The sequence below is a fragment of the Dendropsophus ebraccatus genome, chromosome 13 (genome assembly GCF_027789765.1).
Source record: "Dendropsophus ebraccatus isolate aDenEbr1 chromosome 13, aDenEbr1.pat, whole genome shotgun sequence".
Taxonomy (NCBI): Eukaryota; Metazoa; Chordata; class Amphibia; order Anura; family Hylidae; genus Dendropsophus; species Dendropsophus ebraccatus.
Window position 1 is genome coordinate 36,413,355 of NC_091466.1, and position 18,444 is coordinate 36,431,798.

Consider the following 18,444-nt stretch of genomic DNA (forward strand, 5'->3'; position numbering starts at 1 on the left):
CATATCCTCAAGTTCTTCAAGATCCTCATCTCCACTAAAGATCTGGGTGCTGTCTTCATTCACTACTCTCATCATCTCTCTCATCACCAATAGCAAGTATTCGTCTCAACTCCATTCCGCCCAGTATCATAACTCCAGTACTACTACTCTCATCATTCAGTTTCCTTATTCCAAGTAACGCTACCTTCACAGCCTGTTGCAGCATCACCCATTACTCTGCCTTATCCAAGTCTGCCTTATTCCCGGTTGCATCCGGAGAGACTGTTGCTACTAGTTATCACTGTTTCAATAAATACACAACTACCGTTGTTTCTGAACCCTGGCATTGGTTTAATTATTGGTGCCTTGACTAGGGGCAACGAAGAATTGCTCGGCCTCCGCATGGTCAGGTCCCCGCTGGTTAGCTGCTACCCCTCGTGCCAAAACCGTGACCTTACATCAGGCAAGCGGCTACCTGGGTTCCTACCCAGTACTACCACCTACTACTACCCTCAGCGGAGTGGCCCAGCGCATATAAAGTCAAAAGATTTGTAGATGAAGTAAGTTAACTGTGTTGTGGTTGACTTAACAGACCCCTCCTGACCCTCCAACCACAACAACTGCAAACACTACAGCTTCCATTTCCTCTGGTCGACCACAGGTACCCCAGTATGACACTGGGTGGAGCTCTTTTTTTTTTTTACATAAAAAAAATACAGTTTATACCTACCTACACTCACCGGCCACTTTATAAGGTACACCTGTTCAACTGCACGTTACCACTTAATTTCTAATCAGCCAATCACATGGTGGCAACTCAGTGCATTTAGGCATATAGACATGGTCAAAACAATCTCCTGCAGTTCAAACCGAGCATCAGTATGGGGAAGAAAGGTGATTTGAGTAACTTTGAACGTGGCATGGTTGTTGGTGCCAGAAGGGCTGGTCTGAGTATTTTAGAAACTGCTGATCTACTGGGATTTTCACGCACAACCATCTCTAGGGTTTACAGAGAATGGTCCGAAAAAGAAAAAACATCCCGTGAGCGGCAGTTCTGTGGGCGGAAATGCCTTGTTGATGCCAGAGGTCAGAGGAGAATGGGCAGACTGGTTCGAGCTGATAGAAAGGCAACAGTGACTCAGATAGCCAACCATTACAGCCAAGGTAGGCAGAAGAGCATCTCTGAACGCACAGTACCTCCAACTTTGAGGCAGATGGGCTACAGCAGCAGAAGACCACACCGGGTGCCACTCCTTTCAGCTAAGAACAGGAAACTGAGGCTACAATTTGCACAAGCTCATCGAAATTGGACAGTAGAAGATTGGAAAAAACGTTGCCTGGTCTGATGAGTCTCGATTTCTGCTGCGACATTCGGATGGTAGAATTTGGGGTCAACAACATGAAAGCATGGATCCATCCTGCCTTGTATCAACGGTTCAGGCTGGTGGTGGTGTCATGGTGTGGGGAATATTTTCTTGGCACTCTTTGGGCCCCTTGGTACCAATTGAGCATCGTTGCAACGCCACAGCCTACCTGAGTATTGCTGCTGACCATGTCCATCCCTTTATGACCACAATGTACCCAACATCCGATGGCTACTTTCAGCAGGATAATGCACCATGTCATAAAGCTAGAATCATTTCAGACTGGTTTCTTGAACATGACAATGAGTTCACTGTACTCAAATGGCCTCCACAGTCACCAGATCTCAATCCAATAGAGCATCTTTGGGATGTGGTGGAACGGGAGATTCGCATCATGGATGTGCAGCCGACAAATCTGCGGCAACTGTGTGATGCCATCATGTCAATATGGACCAAAATCTCTGAGGAATGCTTCCAGCACCTTGTTGAATCTATACCATGAAGAATTGAGGCAGTTCTGAAGGCAAAAGGGGGTCCAACCCGTTACTAGCATGGTGTACCTAATAAAGTGGCCGGTGAGTGTATACTTCCCTGGTGTCCTGCAGCTGTCAGCCGCGCATCACCACACGTAATAATGTGCAGCCGACGGCCAATGATTTTTAAATAAGCAACAATTATTAGCCAATGACCGTTTCATTGTCTGATCGTTGTCTTTGTCACACAGAGGCATAAGATGCCTTCACTTAGGGATCTTAGACCATGCCTGCTTGCGATTTCAAGCAGCTTTACAGTGTCTCTGGTACGAAACACGCCCGCATGTGATGATCACAACTTAGTACTACCCTCTCCCTACGTTAAAAAGTTTTAGCGCGGGTGTGCAGAAGACTTTAGCTGTGTGCGCTTATGTATATATATATATATATATATATAATATATAGGCATTTTTATTGCAGAGATGCCATTGTCAACTATGTTGCAGCAATCTACTACTAAGTGATCATTAGAGATGAGCGGACCGTCGGACTTTTGGTCCGACGGCATCGGCGCTCTATCATGCCTTTGATCCCTGCCGCATACTTACGCTCCTGCGAATATGCGGCCAGGATATTCCAGGAAATTCAACAGGAATCCCGTCTGGAGTGTATACACATAGTATACACTCTGGCCGGGATCCCTAGCCGCCGCAAGAAACTGACCTGTCAGTACACATAATAGAGCGTGCGCTCAGGCCGCACGCTTCAATGTTTGCTGCTGGGAATTACGCTTCCCCGGCCGGTGTCTTACGCTTTCGGAACATGGCCTTACACAACTCTGTAATCTTGTGACCAGGACTGCTAGAAGAATTGCTAGATTGTTCATGCAGCCTTTTGCTTCAATCATCTATCAGCTGCACAACCCCTATTACACAAAGAGACGTTGGGCCCACAGCGGATTATTTATTGACAGGTTTGAAGTGAGTGGTCAGATGAAGAACTTGTTTGTTGGCTAATTTCTGGCCCTATTATACATGATACCTACCTTAAAGGGGTTTTCCAGTGAAAATATTATTTTTTAAATCAACTGGTGTCAGAAAGTTATATAGATTTGTAATTTACTTCTATTAAAAAATCTCAAGTCTTTCGATACTTATTAGCTGCTGTATGTCATGCAGGAAATGTTTTATTTTTAGTCTGACACAGTGCTCTGGCCGAGACAGGAACTATCCAGAGCAGGAGAAGTTTTCTATGGGGATTCATAGAAAACTGAGACTGTCTCGGCCAGAGATGTCAGCAGAGAGAACTGTGTCAAACTGAAAATAAAACAATATTTCCTCCAGGACATACAGCAGCTAATACGTATGGGAAGACTTGAGATTTTTTTTATAGAAGTAAATTACAAATCTATATAACTTTCTGACACCAGTTGATTTAAAAGAAAAACTTTAAAGGGTTATCCCACTCAAACTGCTGCTTTCTGCTGAAAACACAAAAATATGTGTGTGAGCATTTCTCTCTGCTTTCCCTCCCCCCTTCCTTCTGAGACAGCTGATGTAAACAAGTCCCTGGCTGTCTTTATCTGCAACATTGTAGCTTCTTTTTAATGCATTGCAAAGTTGCTACAATGTTGCAGATAAAGTCTCAGAAAGGAGGGGGAGACAGAGAGAAAGGCTCACAGGCAGATTTTTGTGTTTTCAGCAGAAAGTAGCAGCTGAGAACTGGGGGAAGGAGGCAGACTACATAATAACAAGTATGGAATGAATTGTTAGTCTCACCATGGGCAGCAACATATCAAAAGTCTAGTTTGAGTGGAATACCCCTTTAATAGGGCCTTAACACAAAAAAACAGTAATGCGGAAAAAAGGAAAAACAGACCTCTTTATTTCCCCAGCAACAGCACCATTCTTGTTGGTGGGAAGTGTCTGGTATTGTGGCTAAGCCTCCTATACGTAAATAGAGATGAGCAGCTGTACCAGACAGCCCATGGACAGGGGGGAAGCCGTTAATGGAATAAAAAAAAAAGATGAGACCTGTTTTTTTTTCTCATTTTGTTCAACCCTCTTTGGTCCTTTTTTGACAAGTTAATAATCCTATAAGTTAACAAGTTAACAAATCCTATTTAGCCTTTTAATTCTGATGAGTGTTGGAATCTACTACTAAATGCCTAGTTATACACTACTACTACAGCCTATAAATTACAGAGATTTGCATTCAATATTATGCAACGTGTCTATGATTTTTAGATACTAGAGGGATTTGCTGTATTCATTATAACATGCCATAAAGAGTTAAGTGTGTCTTGGTGTAGATGACCTAGGCACGGTGCAGCTGTCAGTCCAGCATGTGTGCTATGAGCATGAGCAGGGCATTGAGTGACTGACTGCCTGCCTTCTCCAATAACCCACCCTCCTCTGAACTATATTACACTTGTGTTCATCAGACTAACCTCTCTTTGCCTCCCTCACTCTTCCCTGTCCTTATATTGTTACTCTTCACGTTTTTACTTCTGCTCCCCTTTCCTGGCGGTCTGTACTTTACCACGGTTGTTTGACACTCTGCCTTCCTCATCATTTATTGGAGTTCTTGGCAAGTTTGGGAATAGACGTAAGCCCCGGATACTTAGAGCTCTCCTTACACAAAGGCCAGCATGGTAAGCAAATCCACAAAAATCTATTGCGCTTAATTTTTTATTTTTTTTTTATTAGATTTTGTGAATGAATAAATAAATCCTACTGCCATGATCACCATTTACTCGCCTTCATACTGTATTATTTCAGAGAAATTCACAAACCTGTAGAGAAATGTACAAACGTGGAGTTATCGTGTCTTTGGTGTCCTCACGTTTTTCTTTATATAGTCTACAAAAAAATAGCAGTTCCATATTACCCTCTGCAACTAAGAAAGCTTATAGTTCTGTTAGGGGTAACATTTAAAGGGTTGCATTTTCCAGGCCCTACCAGTTACTTATAGTAAATGTATACTATAATATTATTTATTATTTGTCTTACCTATATCAATACAAATATTTTTTTTCATTTATTGATTATTGTAAGGGAGGTTGTTATAAACTAATATTAGCTTTAGAAGTATATCTGGTTAATACAAAGACCCTGAATGCATGCGGTAAACTTTTCTAATTCATCGAGTAGCAGAATAATGTACAAAGTGGACTGTTACATGACTATTACTCTCACAATGACTATAGCACATGCTAGAATGCCTTAAAAGGTCAAGGAGTGGAGAATAATCCTTAGCAAAGTTATTGTTTGACAGGTGGTGTAGACACAGGGAGAGAGGGAGAGGATGTTCAGTCCCTTCTTCGGTGTGTGAGATTTCTTATATGGTTTCCATATTAAAGCCAAATGTATTGGGATTAATATGGGTATAGTATGTATGAATTCATGTGTATTATATAGTTGTATTAAATAAAATATGCAAATAAATATCTATTTGAATCATTTTTACATTTGCTTGCTGTATTAAATAGACATTTTTATATAGGTAATTGTTTTTATGTAGCATGGTGCTATATACGAACAAAAATATCCATGTATATGTATGTGGAAGGGAATCAGATTGTAATTCACAGTGGAGGTCTTGTCTCTGTACAGAACTGCAGGAGGTACTTGACATGACTCATGGCACTATTACACCAAACAATTATCGGCCGTACTTGGCTGATTACCGGCTGTACCGGCAGATAATTGTTTGGCGTAATAGGTCATGTTAAAAGGCAACAATCAGCCGTCATGCACCATGTTGGCTGATCATAGTCCTAAAACATGACCTATCAAAACGACAACGATAGCGACAGTCTGCTGCCTGTCGCTCTCTGTAATAGGAATGGTGGCAGCTTACCGCCACTATCTTTTTCCGGCCAACCAGACGATCTAAGGATCGTCTGGGCTGCCCCTCCTGCTGCTCCTTGCGCCCACCCCCCCATGTCTGTGCATGCAAATGCACTGACAGTGAGCAAGGAACGAGGAGACCTAATAGGTCAGAGCTCGCTTGCTCCTTAATATCGGGCCATATAATATGGTCCACACAAAGACATAAAAGTACATTTTTATTACAACTAGCGAGCAATGGTAACAAGCATGATTATAGCTGCATGATGGGGAGTAATATAAGATAAGATAATCCTTTAATATAGGACTACACACAGGGTTATAGCCGCATGATGGGGACTAATATAGGACTACACACGGGGTTATAGCCGCATGATGGGGACTAATATAGGACTACACACAGGGTTATAGCCACATGATAAGGAGGAATATAGGACTACACACAGTGTTATAGCCGCATGATAAGGAGGAGTATAGGACTACACATAGGGTTATAGCCACATGATGGGGAGTAATATAGGACTACCCATAGGGTTATAGCCGCATGATAAGGAGGAATATAGGACTACACAGTATTATAGCCGCATGATGGGTAGTAATATAGGACTACACATAGGGTTATAGCCATATGATGGGGAGTAATATAGGACTACACATAGGGTTATAGCCGCATGATGAGGAGTAATATAGGACTACACATAGGGTTATAGCTGTATTATTAGGAGCAGTGTCGGACTGGCCCACCAGAGGACCAGAGGATCCTCCGGTGGGCCCCCAGCTTTACAACATGCACAAACACTGACTCTCATGTCGTTTCTCACTGTTTCTTCATTGGTGGGCTCCTAGGATCATTTCCTCTGGTGAGCCCCAGATACCCCAGTCCGACACTAATGAGGAGTAATATAGGACTACACATAGGGTAATAACCGTACGATGGGGGAGTAATATAGGACTACACACAGGGGTAATAGCCACATGATGAGGAGTAATATAGGCCTACACACAGGGTTATAGCCGCATGAGGAGTAATATAGGACTACACACAGGATTGTAGCCATAGTCTAATCAGCACCTGTATTAATCCAAGGCACATATAGGAGCTGTATACACAAAAGGTATGGCATTCCTAATTCACACTTTCTGCATGCCCTGCTTTAATTGTGTGCATCCGTTTGGATCCAGTTTTCCATTGACCTCCATTATTATAAAAAAAAATTATCCTTTTTTATAGTGTACATAAAAACTTGCGTTTTTCTGTACAATAAAAGTAACCATTAAGAAATGGATCTGTTAAATGAACAGCAAAAACGCAGTGTGAACCTACCCTGATAAAAGGTATTTTCACATCTCTCGGACATCTGTGCGGATGACTCGCACTTGGGATATCTCAGTCCCTCAGCTATAGATAGAATCCTATATTTACTCATAGGTTACGTCCACACACGATGACTTTGTGGTAGTTTTTCTATCACAGACTCTTGCTGCATTGGCCATTTGTGCAATGTCAGTTATTCAAACACTGTTTTAGTTAAGTAACCTACGTTTTTCAGGCTTTTATAATGTTTATACACTTGACTATGGGGGAAAAAACATTAAAAGTCTTATAATACAATTATAATACTGTCCATACAGTTCCGGAACATAGTGTCTGTAAAGAACACACAAAGAGGATTTGTTTATTACGGTTAGGCTGATGCAGGTGTGGTTACAAAATATAAAAGTATTAGTCTTTCCTTTATACGTATCTCTTATATTTAGCTCAAAAAAAACTTGTAAGGCCAAATCCACACATCAGTTTTTCTGTCTGTAAATCAGGATACTAATTTTAGGACAGAAAAAGGACCTTTTGTTTTCTATTGAGTTGTCAGATCCATGTGTGGCCCTCAATCCATTCTGAAAAAAGTAAGGCCTTCACTTGTATGATCTGTTTTGTGGTGCGGGCTCTATAGACTTTATACTCTTCACGGCTTTACGGTCTTGCCCACAGATATCTGGATGAGGTCTTACTTACTTACTTACTTACCTATCTATCCCAGTTTTGAAACTACCAAAAATCCATATTTTTAGGAGGGTGGGGGTGGGGGTGGGGGTTCTGTAATGTTTCTGTCCTTCCTGGTTGAGCAGTTTCCAGAATGCAATGCTTTCCCTTAGCTGATCATCACAGCCCCCCACCCATCACAATCAGTAACATTTTTGCTGCAGCTGCTTCTGGTCATTCAAAGATGGTGGATCACTCACACACACAATGTGAGACAGAGGCATTGAATATTTGTCTCCTTAGGTGGGAGAGCAGAGGGAGCAGAATAATGTGAATTGGCAAAGGGGCCCTTTTTTTTTTTTTACTTCCCGGATTTCTATCAGCTACCAGTGGGGCAGAACCGCACAGATACGGTAATACATTGTATAGACACATCTATATAACTTTAAATGTACTTTTAATAGAAAACCAGTTTTCGCTTAACTGGAGTTTCCCTTTAATGTTGGTCTATGATGATTAGGTTTCACATGGCTTGCATGGAGGGGCATTTGAGTTTATATGCTGTCTCAGCTTCCCATGTGTTTGGGACAATGAGTGAGGGCTAGAGAAGCAAGAAATGCAATGGTATGTTGCCTTATGTTTCTGTCTGTCATATATTGCCTGTGTCTCTATGTTTTAAAGAACTTTATGTGGTTTAAGGGTTTTTAAGGAAACGTTAATAAACTTTGGAATTTTTATGGACTGGGCGCTTGTATCCTGTGGAGATATATACGCTCTATGCGTGAGGGGTGTCTTTAGTTTTACCAGGAGGTAGACTGAGAGGTTGTCCTATTCATGTGGTTTGCAATATTTTCCACAAAGTCAAAGAACAGAAGCTACCTAAAGTGTTGACCATTGAACAAGACAAGTAAAGTCTTAATATATTTATTCATTCCATATGTCAACTATAAAATGGAGCCTTTAAAGGTCATGGGCAACTGACTTTGTTCTTGCTTTATACTTATTATGGTGCGAAAACATAAGTCTTAATTAAACGTTACTTAGTTTTGCTTCTACAACCTCTACAGTTTGCTTTATGAGCTCCATTTTCTGTCTTATACTCAGCCTATATGATTCTCCCATGCAAACTACCTATTGTGTGCTCTTCTTTGTGAAAACAGCCTGTGTGGGCTGCCCTCTGGCATTTTGTCCCTCCTGTCCACTGAGCTGGTGTGAGTCCCCCATTCTGCTGCTATCTCCTAAAGCGACTCTGTACCCACAATCTGACCCCCCCAAACCATTTGTACCTTCAGATAGCTTCTTTTAATCAAAAATCTGTCCTGGGGTCTATTCGGCAGGTGATGCAGTTATTGTCCTAAAAAACTTTTAAACTTGCAGCCCCGTGCCCAATGGCCGGGGCTTAGAGTATCTGTGCCCTAACTTTGCCCTAACTGTCCCTCCTCCCCATCCTCTTCATCATTAGGATTGCCACTGGAACATTTTCTCCTGTCTGAACATTGCACAGGTGCCTTCACGATCCAGCCTATGTTCAGTATTCACACAGCTGATAAATAGGAGACAATCTGTCTGGGGCATTCCTAATGATGAGGAGGGCGGGGAGGAGGGACAGAGAGGGTGTGCCAGCCTAATGCATACACAATCTAAGCCCCGGCCGTTAGGCACGGGGCTACTAGTTTGAAAGTTGTTTTTGTAGGACAATAACTGCATCACCTGCCGAAGGGACGCCAGGACAGATCTTGGATTAAAAGCAGCTATCCGAAGGTACAAGTGGTTTGGGGGGGGGGGGATTGTGGGTACAGAGTTTCTTTAACACTGAGAGAGCAGAAAGTCAATCTGATGCATTTATTTTATCTTTTCCTGAGTAGCCCCTTAATAGTAGGCCTTTTTTAGTGAATACTATTTTAAAAGGTGGTGTACATCACTGGTGTCAAACTCAGGCCCTCCAGCTGTTGCAAAACTACAATTCCTATCAAGCTAAAGCTTTGGCTGTCCAGGCATCATGGGAATTGTAGTTTTGCAACAGCTGGAGGGCCGGAGTTTGACACCCCTGGTGTACATGTACATCATAGGTCAGGTAATGTAGTAAGGACAGGGCTAAGGAGCGGACATTCACATCAATGCTTGGCATTGAAGATCACTTCAATGACATATAAAATATTTGGTATCACCATGTGCAGAAATGTCCAAACCTTTAAAATACAATGTTGTTCATCTCATACGGTGAATGCCATAAAAGACTAAAAATTGTTCTTTTTTTGTCACATAACATCCTATAAAACACTGTATAGAAAGTAATCCTAAAGTTCCATCTATCTCAGTACCAATGAAAACTAAAGATTACCTCCCTTGCACAGCTCCATAGGCAAAAAAACCCAAAACAAAACGTATAGGGGCCTGAATATGGCAATGCAATGATTTTACAGTATGTGTTTTGGGAAGAGATTAGGCTAAGTTTATGAGGAAATATGTTATTTACCCTAGATTACCATGAACATATTGATTCATTCACCTTTGTCCAGAGATCCGTAACCTTCTCATGCTTGTAAACCACTACTCTTATATATGACCAATTTGGTTCCAGGGTACACTGGTTATTAAAAGTAAAACTCTGTAAAAAGCAAGTACAAGTCACATGGCTCTTACTGCCATTGTGTTGACTTCGTAAGATATGTTATTAATGCCAAACATCAGTAACATTATAGCAACCCTGGCACAACTAGCACACAGCAGTATGACTCCTGAGCCTCTGGTTGGGGAACACTGCCCTAGACCTCTGCGGATCCGATTTATTGCTTCTAGATCATTAGGTACATTGACATTAACAAAACTGCTTAGAAAGAACTGAAACACTAAATTTTTATTATTTATATAGATATGGATTGTTACTCATCAGCTCTGCTTATGTTAAGAGACAACACTAGTTTTTATACTGGGGTCCTTACTAGCCCAGACCCAATAATTGCAAAACAAATCTGATGTTTTTTTTTAGGATTCCATGTATTAGAGTAGAGTTGCTCGAGTTGCACTCATCTCTAGTTATTAATTGTACCTATTCTGAGTGGGTCACTGTAACTAGTGGGGTACCCCAGGGGTCAGTTTCTCTTTAATATATTTATTAATGACCATGTATAGAGATTGTAACAAGTTCATTTTTGCAGATCATACAAAACTTTGTAAAGCAATGAAAAGGGTTGTCCAGGAAAAATTCATACTAAGCCATGTTGCCGGGGCTGTGGGGGGACATGTCAGTATTGTATACTGTACTTACCTGTCCTGCTCCGCTGCTGCCAGTTCCTTAGACAACCCCTTTAATACAGCAGAAGACAGGGCACTGTTATACATGGATAAGTTGGAGGCTTGAGTTGAGACATGGCAGATGAGATTCAACATTTATAAATGTAAGGGGGGAAGAATCCATGCTGGGATTAGTTACTAAATGAGAAAACAAAGAGCAACACTGACATGGAAAAGCACTTTGTAGGTTTAATTTAGAGAGTAAATTTAACTATAGTAACCAGTGTCATGCAGCTGTTGCCAACATAAATAAGATCAAAAGGGGCATAGATGCAAGACAAGGAAGTTGTTCTACCACTGTACAAATCACTAGTCAGACTAGTCAGGTTTCTACACCAGCACAGGCAGGGATTCTTTACTGTAAGAGCAGTGACACTGTGGGACTCTCAGCCAGAGGAAGTTGTAATAATGAACTCAATAGAAAAGATCAAAAGGCGCTGGATACATTTCTGGAGTGTAATAATATTAAAAATAGGAATCGGAAGAATGGTGTGTAATCCAGCACTCCCTAGAAGCTCAGCATTTGGCTGATGCCAGGATTTGTGCACCCCCCTCCCAATGCCATCAAAAGACTAATTTTCACAGGTACAATAATATTACAGGTTATACTTACTTTACTTTGGAGAAGGGTTGTTTATCCAGGGACTTATTCTGATTTGGAGTTTATTCCACCTCATGACTTTTTTTCTGGAACAACACTATAGGGTAATAAGCTAAACTGGATGAATGTATGTCATTTATCAGCCTTACAAACGATGTAACTTTGTAACTATTTGGCAGGCATGTCTTGAGGGGGCGTATGTGCATGCCATTGTACTGTATGAAGTTATGTTGGTGTCACTTGCTGGCACTCTTAGAGGGTACTAAAAACTCCTGGAAGAGTGGCCTATGATCTGATATTCCTATTTCATCTTTCCAAAGGTTTTTATTTAGGATTGTTATATTCTGGTAATGTATATATCTTAATATCTGCTTGTTGCATATCTGTTTATACACTTTTATGGTATTTTATGAATTTTCGATTATGCAGACAAAAAAAAAAAAAAAAATCTAAATAATACATTATATATATTACTGGAAAATATACCCGGCGCTGCCCGGGTATAAAGTGTCAGCGTGTTAATTAGATTTGTTCTAAGGTGCCTAGGAGGCCAAGCTAAAGGTATTGTTTCATCTGAGTTAATCATTGGAATTAGTGTATACCTGTAGTGTATAGTTGGAGGGGTTCTGTATACCCACAATGTATAGTTTTTAGGGGTCTCGCATATCTGTAGTGCATACTTGGGGGGGCTGTATACCTATAGTGTATAGTTGGGGGGTCCTGTATACCTGTAGTGTGTAGTTGGGGGGGCTGTATACCTGTAGTGTATAGTTGAGGGAGGTCCTGTATACCTGCAGTGTACAGTTGGTGAAGGTGAAGGTCCTGTATACCTGTACTGTATAGTTCGGGGGTCCTGTATACCTGTAGTATATAGTTGGTGCTGTATACCTGTAATGTATAGTTGGTGGAGGTCTTGTATACCTGTAGTTTATAGTTTGAGGGTCCTGGATACCTGTAGTGTATAATTGGTGAAGGTCTTGTATACCTGTAGTATATAGTTCGGGGGTCCTGTATACCTGTAGTGCATAGTTTGAGGGTCCTATATAACTGTAGTATAGAGTTGGTGGAGGTCCTGTATACCTGTAGTGTATAGTTTGGGGTCCTATATACCTGTAGTATATAGTTGGTGGAGTTCCTTTATACCTGTAGTATATAGCTTTGGGGTCCTGTATACCTGTAGTATAGAGTTGGTGAAGGTGCTGTATACCTGTAGTGTATAGTTTTGAGGTCCTGTATACATGTAGTGTATAGTTTGGGGTCCTATATACCTGTAGTATATAGTTGGTGGAGTTTCTGTATACCTGTAGTGTATAGTTTTGGGGTCCTGTATACCTGTAGTGTATAGTTTGGGGTCCTGTATACCTGTAGTATATAGTTGGTGGAGGTCCTGTATACCTGAAGTATATAGTTGGTGGAGGTCCCGTGCACCTGTAGTGTATAGTTTTGGGGTCCTGTATACCTGTAGTGTCCTGTATACCTGCAGGGTCGTATTTACCATTAGGCACCCATGGTCTGGTGCGTAGGGTAGCACCTTGCAGAGGGGCAGTACCCTCCCGTTCAGACTTGACAGAAAATCTGGTGTCTTTTCGAGGGGGGTATGGCGGTATTGGTCAGGTCTGGTATAGTGGTGTTATCCAGTCACAGTATGGCAGTATTGGTCTGGTGTGGTATGGTTGAAGTAGGGGGTCTACCAGTTATTACTGTGGATGTTGTGAGGCAGCTGCCCTAGCAACCATTGCTCCCTGTGAAAATTAAAGCAGTAATCCTATTGGTTGCTAAGGCTCTCAACTGCCGTTTACTGCTGCAGCTAATTATATCACCTGTGTTTGCAGTGAGGAGATTTTCCCATTCATCTCTATGGGGCGCCGCTCTTCCCCCTCCCCTCCTGTACATCTGGCGGGGACGGGACCTTCGCTAAAACCTTCCCGGGCACCCAATGTATTTGTGTGCCAAATTTGGGGTCAAACGGTTCAGGCGTTTGGAAGCCTATATGGGACAGACGGAAAGACAGACAGACAGACAGACTTTCATTTTTATGATATAGATAATCTATATCATAAAAAGGAAAGTCTGTCTGTCCCAAATAGACTTCCAAACGCCTGAACCGTTTGACCCCAAATTTGGGCCGAAAGCAATAGAGTCCCTATCTGATGGATCTATGCAGTATAACTATTCTGCATAGATCTCTATGAGAGATGAGAGAAGTCATCCTAGAAGTCCCTCAGGGGGACTTCTAGTATGTGTGTAAAAAAAGTAAATAAATGTTTTTTTATTAATAAATAATCGCCTCCCCCCTCACCCCCCTTTCCCGATTTTATAAATAAATAAATAAATAAACATGTTTGGAATCGCCGCATGCGTAATCGCATGAACTATTTAATTACCACATTCCCGATCTTGCACGGTAAATGGCGTAATTTGGCGTAATCTAAAGTGCAAAATAGCAAATTTTTGGTCGCATCAAATACAGAAAAATTGTAATAAAAAGCGATCAAAAAGTAACATATGCTCAATCAAGGTACCAATAGAAAGTACAGATCATGGCACAAAAAATGACACCTCAACCAGCCCCATAGACCAAAGGATAAAAGAGCTATAAGCATAGTAATAGAGCAATTTTAAGGAACATGAATTTTTTTTAAAGAGGTTTAAATTTTTTTAAAGCCATCAAATAAAATAAAAGTTATGCAAGTTACATATCGTTGTAATGGTAACGACTTGAGGAACATGGATAACAAGTCAGTTTTACCCTAGGGCAAACTGCGTAAATACAAATACTCCCCAAATTTAAAAAAATGTGTTTGTTTTTTTCAATTTCATCACACATTTAACTTTTTTCTGGTTTTGCAACGTACTTTATGCAAAAAAAAAGCCTGCCATTGCAAAGTACAATTAGTGGCGCAAGAAAGTGGGTCTCTAGGTGAAAAAATGTAAACTATGGCCTTTTAACCATGAGGAGGAAAAAACAGTCTGGTCCTAAATGGGTTAAACTATTTAGTCAGTATTAAGTACTTTTTTGGCACCTTTGGCAGTAACTGCAGCCTCCAATCCTCTTGGGGAAGATGCCACAAGGTTTACACACCTGGATGTGGGGATTTTCTTCATACATTACATTACTGTTACTATGGAGCAGTATATTCTTTAATGCAGCAGGCTATAAAGTTTAAAAAGGTGGGCTGGATAACATGGTGATGTCACGACCCGACCCCCAGAGCTGTGCGGGCTGTGGCTGCTGGAAGGGATGATGGCAGGGGGACACTGGAGGGACACTGAGCATCCTTCTGCCATCATTCTCTCCAGCAGCCTCAGCCCGCACAGCTCTGGGATTCGGGTCATGACATCACCATTTTATCCAGGAAGTGCAGGGAAAAAACACTTTATGTGCATTTCCCGTAATAAGTATATATTGGTGATTTGTATAACTTTTGGGGTCCAATACAATACTTTAATAAAATTTTATGCTGGACTTCTTTAATTTTTCTAACCCCATATATAAGAAGGACAGCAGGTGGCAGTGTGCTGTTAATGCTTTTTAATGTGTAGTTCCTCTAGTCTGTGTGTTTTCTTTGATTGTTTTGAATTATAATATTTTTATAAATAAGTCAATTAATTCATCATGAATTTGGCCCAAATTTCATAAAATGTAGGATTTTGTTAAATCTAAACCTTTTGTGATTTATGCTGGGTGAATTACAAAATAGTAACTGACTTTTTTTCTGAAGAAGGATTACCCTTTCGGTTTCCCCCTTTTAGTCAGCCCTCCCAGTATGGCAGCCAGTGATAATAGTGAGTGACAGTCTCACAATATGTCATAGCCACCATTAACCATGTGACACAGAATCCAGTCACACTCTGCAAGAGGCAGAGGTGTACTGCAAATATTTTATGTGCTATAAACAGATTGTATAGTATAGTCCCCTAGTGGAACAATTAACAAAAAGTGAATAAAGTGAAAAAATAGTCTAAATATAAAACACACAATCCCCTATTTCTAATTATGAAATATTTAGGAAAATAAATAAGAGACTCCTTTGCAAACAGAAGGATTGATTGGTTGCAGTTACTACATCTGAGTGTGGTTATACTGTTATAAAAGCAACTAAGCAAGCGAGTATGCAAGCTTTGAGCGTTCTTTGATCTGGTGTTGAAATGTGTATATATATATATATATATATATATATATATATATATATATATATATATATATATGAAAAATTGGCCGCACATCTAAGACTCTGATCACACTGCAGGTTGCATGCTGCTCGTGGCTAAAGTACAGACAAAAAAATGAAAGTGCAGCAGCAACCCACAGGTGCAAGGGCTTACCTTACCGTATATACTCCTCCCAGCGGACACTCGGTAAACACCTGCTCTGTAGATATTAAAAAGTGAGGATCTTAGCAAACTATTTGATCAAACAGGGTTGCTGCTGCACTTTCAGTTTTTTTGTCTGTACTTTAGCCGTGAGCAGCGTGCAACCTGCAGTGTGAACAGAGTCCCAAGGGTGCTATAAAAGAGACTATTTGGCTCCTATCTGCCCAGTTGTAGGCTTATTTAGCCCAGGAGAGGCCATTTCTAGTGTGAAAATGCTAGAGTAGGGACCATGTCTCGAGGACGCCTTAACGTCAGCGACAGGGTACACTCTATTTGATCAAATAATTTGCTAAGATCCTCACTTTTTAATATCTACAGAGCAGGTGTTTACCATGTGTACGCTGGGAGGAGTATATACGGTAAGCCCCTGCACCTGTGGGTTGCTGCTGCACTTTGGTTTTTTGTCTATATATAAATATATATATTTGAACTTTGACAGGTTATTTGGTAAGTTGTAGAGATGAGCGAACCTGGAGCATGCTCGAGTCCATCCGAACCCGAACTTTCGGCATTTGATTAGCAGTGGCTGCTGAACTTGCATAAAGCCCTAAGGCTATGTGGAAAACATGGATATAGTCATTGGCTGTATCCATGTTTTCCAGACAACCTTAGAGCTTTATCCAAGTTCAGCAGCCACTGCTAATCAAATGCCGAACGATCAGGTTCGGATGGACTCAAACCCGAACCCGGTTCGCTCATCTCTAGTAAGTTGTATCTTCCTTGGATTAGCAAATATCACTGACTAAATAGGAGATATAAAATGTAACTTTTATTTTCACTCTTAAAAGAAAAAACACAAACAAAAGAAAAACCTAATTAAATCCTTTTTAAATGTCTGTCTTATTCTTCGCAGCCATCATCAAGTTTCTAGTAGCTTACAGTCTATTGTTCACAGAGTTGCCACAGAAAATATTCGTTTCAGCACTTGTTCACACTAGGGTTATATTTGATTTGAATATAGATTTGTTATTGCACTATGTGAATAAATTATATTGCACAAGTCTCTTATTGCCCTTTCAATCCCAGTGAGCAATGTGTTCTTTCACACAAAGCCTTCTTTACCGTTTGTGTTGTGTGAACAGGGTTATAGGTTATTACATTCATTTATTTATTGCACACCATTCCCATACTATGCATGATACTATTGCTTAAAAGTGCTCAAATTCATCTCTTAGATCATTATTGCATGTTGTCAACATTTATTTTTATTTTCACTAGGATGCAGCATATACAAGATAATTTCCAAGATAAACTAATTTCCTTATTTCTTGGTGTCAGTTCAAACAGAGTCCATTGATCCCAACGCGTTTCCTATGCGATAAGTCATCAGGGGCTTATTCCGCTGCTTCTCTTCTGAACTGTTATGAAGTATCCATGTGAATAGCTCTGATGATGGTCGCACACTAGTCCAGGATCACAGGTTTCCCTTATATCTATGCCGTAGTTCCGCCCTTACCTTTGATTGACAGACGGCTACGCCATACCATTCACCACACTGGCCTTCAATTCCTGGTGATCAGCTGCTTCTGCCCAGGGTGGTAATTACAAAGATTTTGTTTAATTTGTTTCCAAGTTACCTGGAACGCACTTGTGCTCCAAGTCTCATTATCAACTCCGATCGCTGCGGAGGATATGTTAAACTTGGTCGCTAAATTACCTGGAACGCTATGCGCTCCACGTCTCGCTATGGACTCCAATCATCCTCACTTCTCCTCTACGCCGGCTGGATTTCGCTATAAAGTGAATTGCAACTGGTGTTTCTCTTTTGTTTTTTTATTTCACCAATATGTTCACTCAGTCTTTTGCGTAGGGTTCTGAAGGTTTTCCCCACGTAACTTTTAGGACACGTGCATGTTAGTAGTACTAAAAGAGTTACTTTGGTAGCACTAGTGTTTACTTACATAGGCTTTTAGGAATATAAACATCTCTACGTGTTTAGAAGGTGAGCTCCATATTGTAATGGCTTCACAAAATCTACAAAATATAATCATGACATCCATAACAGTGTGGCTTTGGAAACCCAGCAAGCAGTTTTTGCAAACCATTTTTCCACATCATTTTAACATTGTAAGAATATAGCCTATTAATAAACAGGGAATAGAGAGGTGGTGCGCATGTACATCTTGTGCCCCATTCTGACTGAAGATTTGGAAACCTATCACAAAGGGGGTCCCAGCAGTTGGATCCCCATTCTCATACACTTAAAGGGGTAGTGCGGCGCTCAGAAATTATTCACAGAATAACACACATTACAAAGTTATACAACTTTGTAATGTATGTTATGTCTTTGAATCGCCCCGTTCCTCATGTCCCACCACTCCCACCCGTGTACCCGGAAGTGTCGAGGGCCGTCCGCCATCTTGTGCCAAACGTCCTCTTCGGACGGATGGCCGAGTCGCTGCCGCCCGTCCCCCCTCGGCCGCGTCACAACTGTGCTCAGCCGCGATTGGCTGAGCACAGTTATGCTCAGCCAATCGCGGCTGAGCATCGGATGACGCTGCAGAGGGCGGCCGGCATTCGGGACAGTCGG

At 41.1% G+C, this 18,444-nt stretch overlaps 1 protein-coding gene across 1 annotated transcript in view; it reads left to right on the plus strand.

Moving 5' to 3' along the window:
• The first annotated feature begins 4,246 nt into the window (after positions 1 to 4,246).
• CFL2 (cofilin 2) overlaps positions 4,247 to 18,444 on the plus strand; it is a 32,665-nt gene continuing 18,467 nt past the window's right edge. Inside the window, exon 1 of the mRNA XM_069949477.1 lies at positions 4,247 to 4,469. Within this exon, the coding sequence (XP_069805578.1) occupies positions 4,467 to 4,469 (3 nt within the window). The 5' untranslated portion in view covers positions 4,247 to 4,466. The remainder of the gene's footprint in view (positions 4,470 to 18,444) is intronic.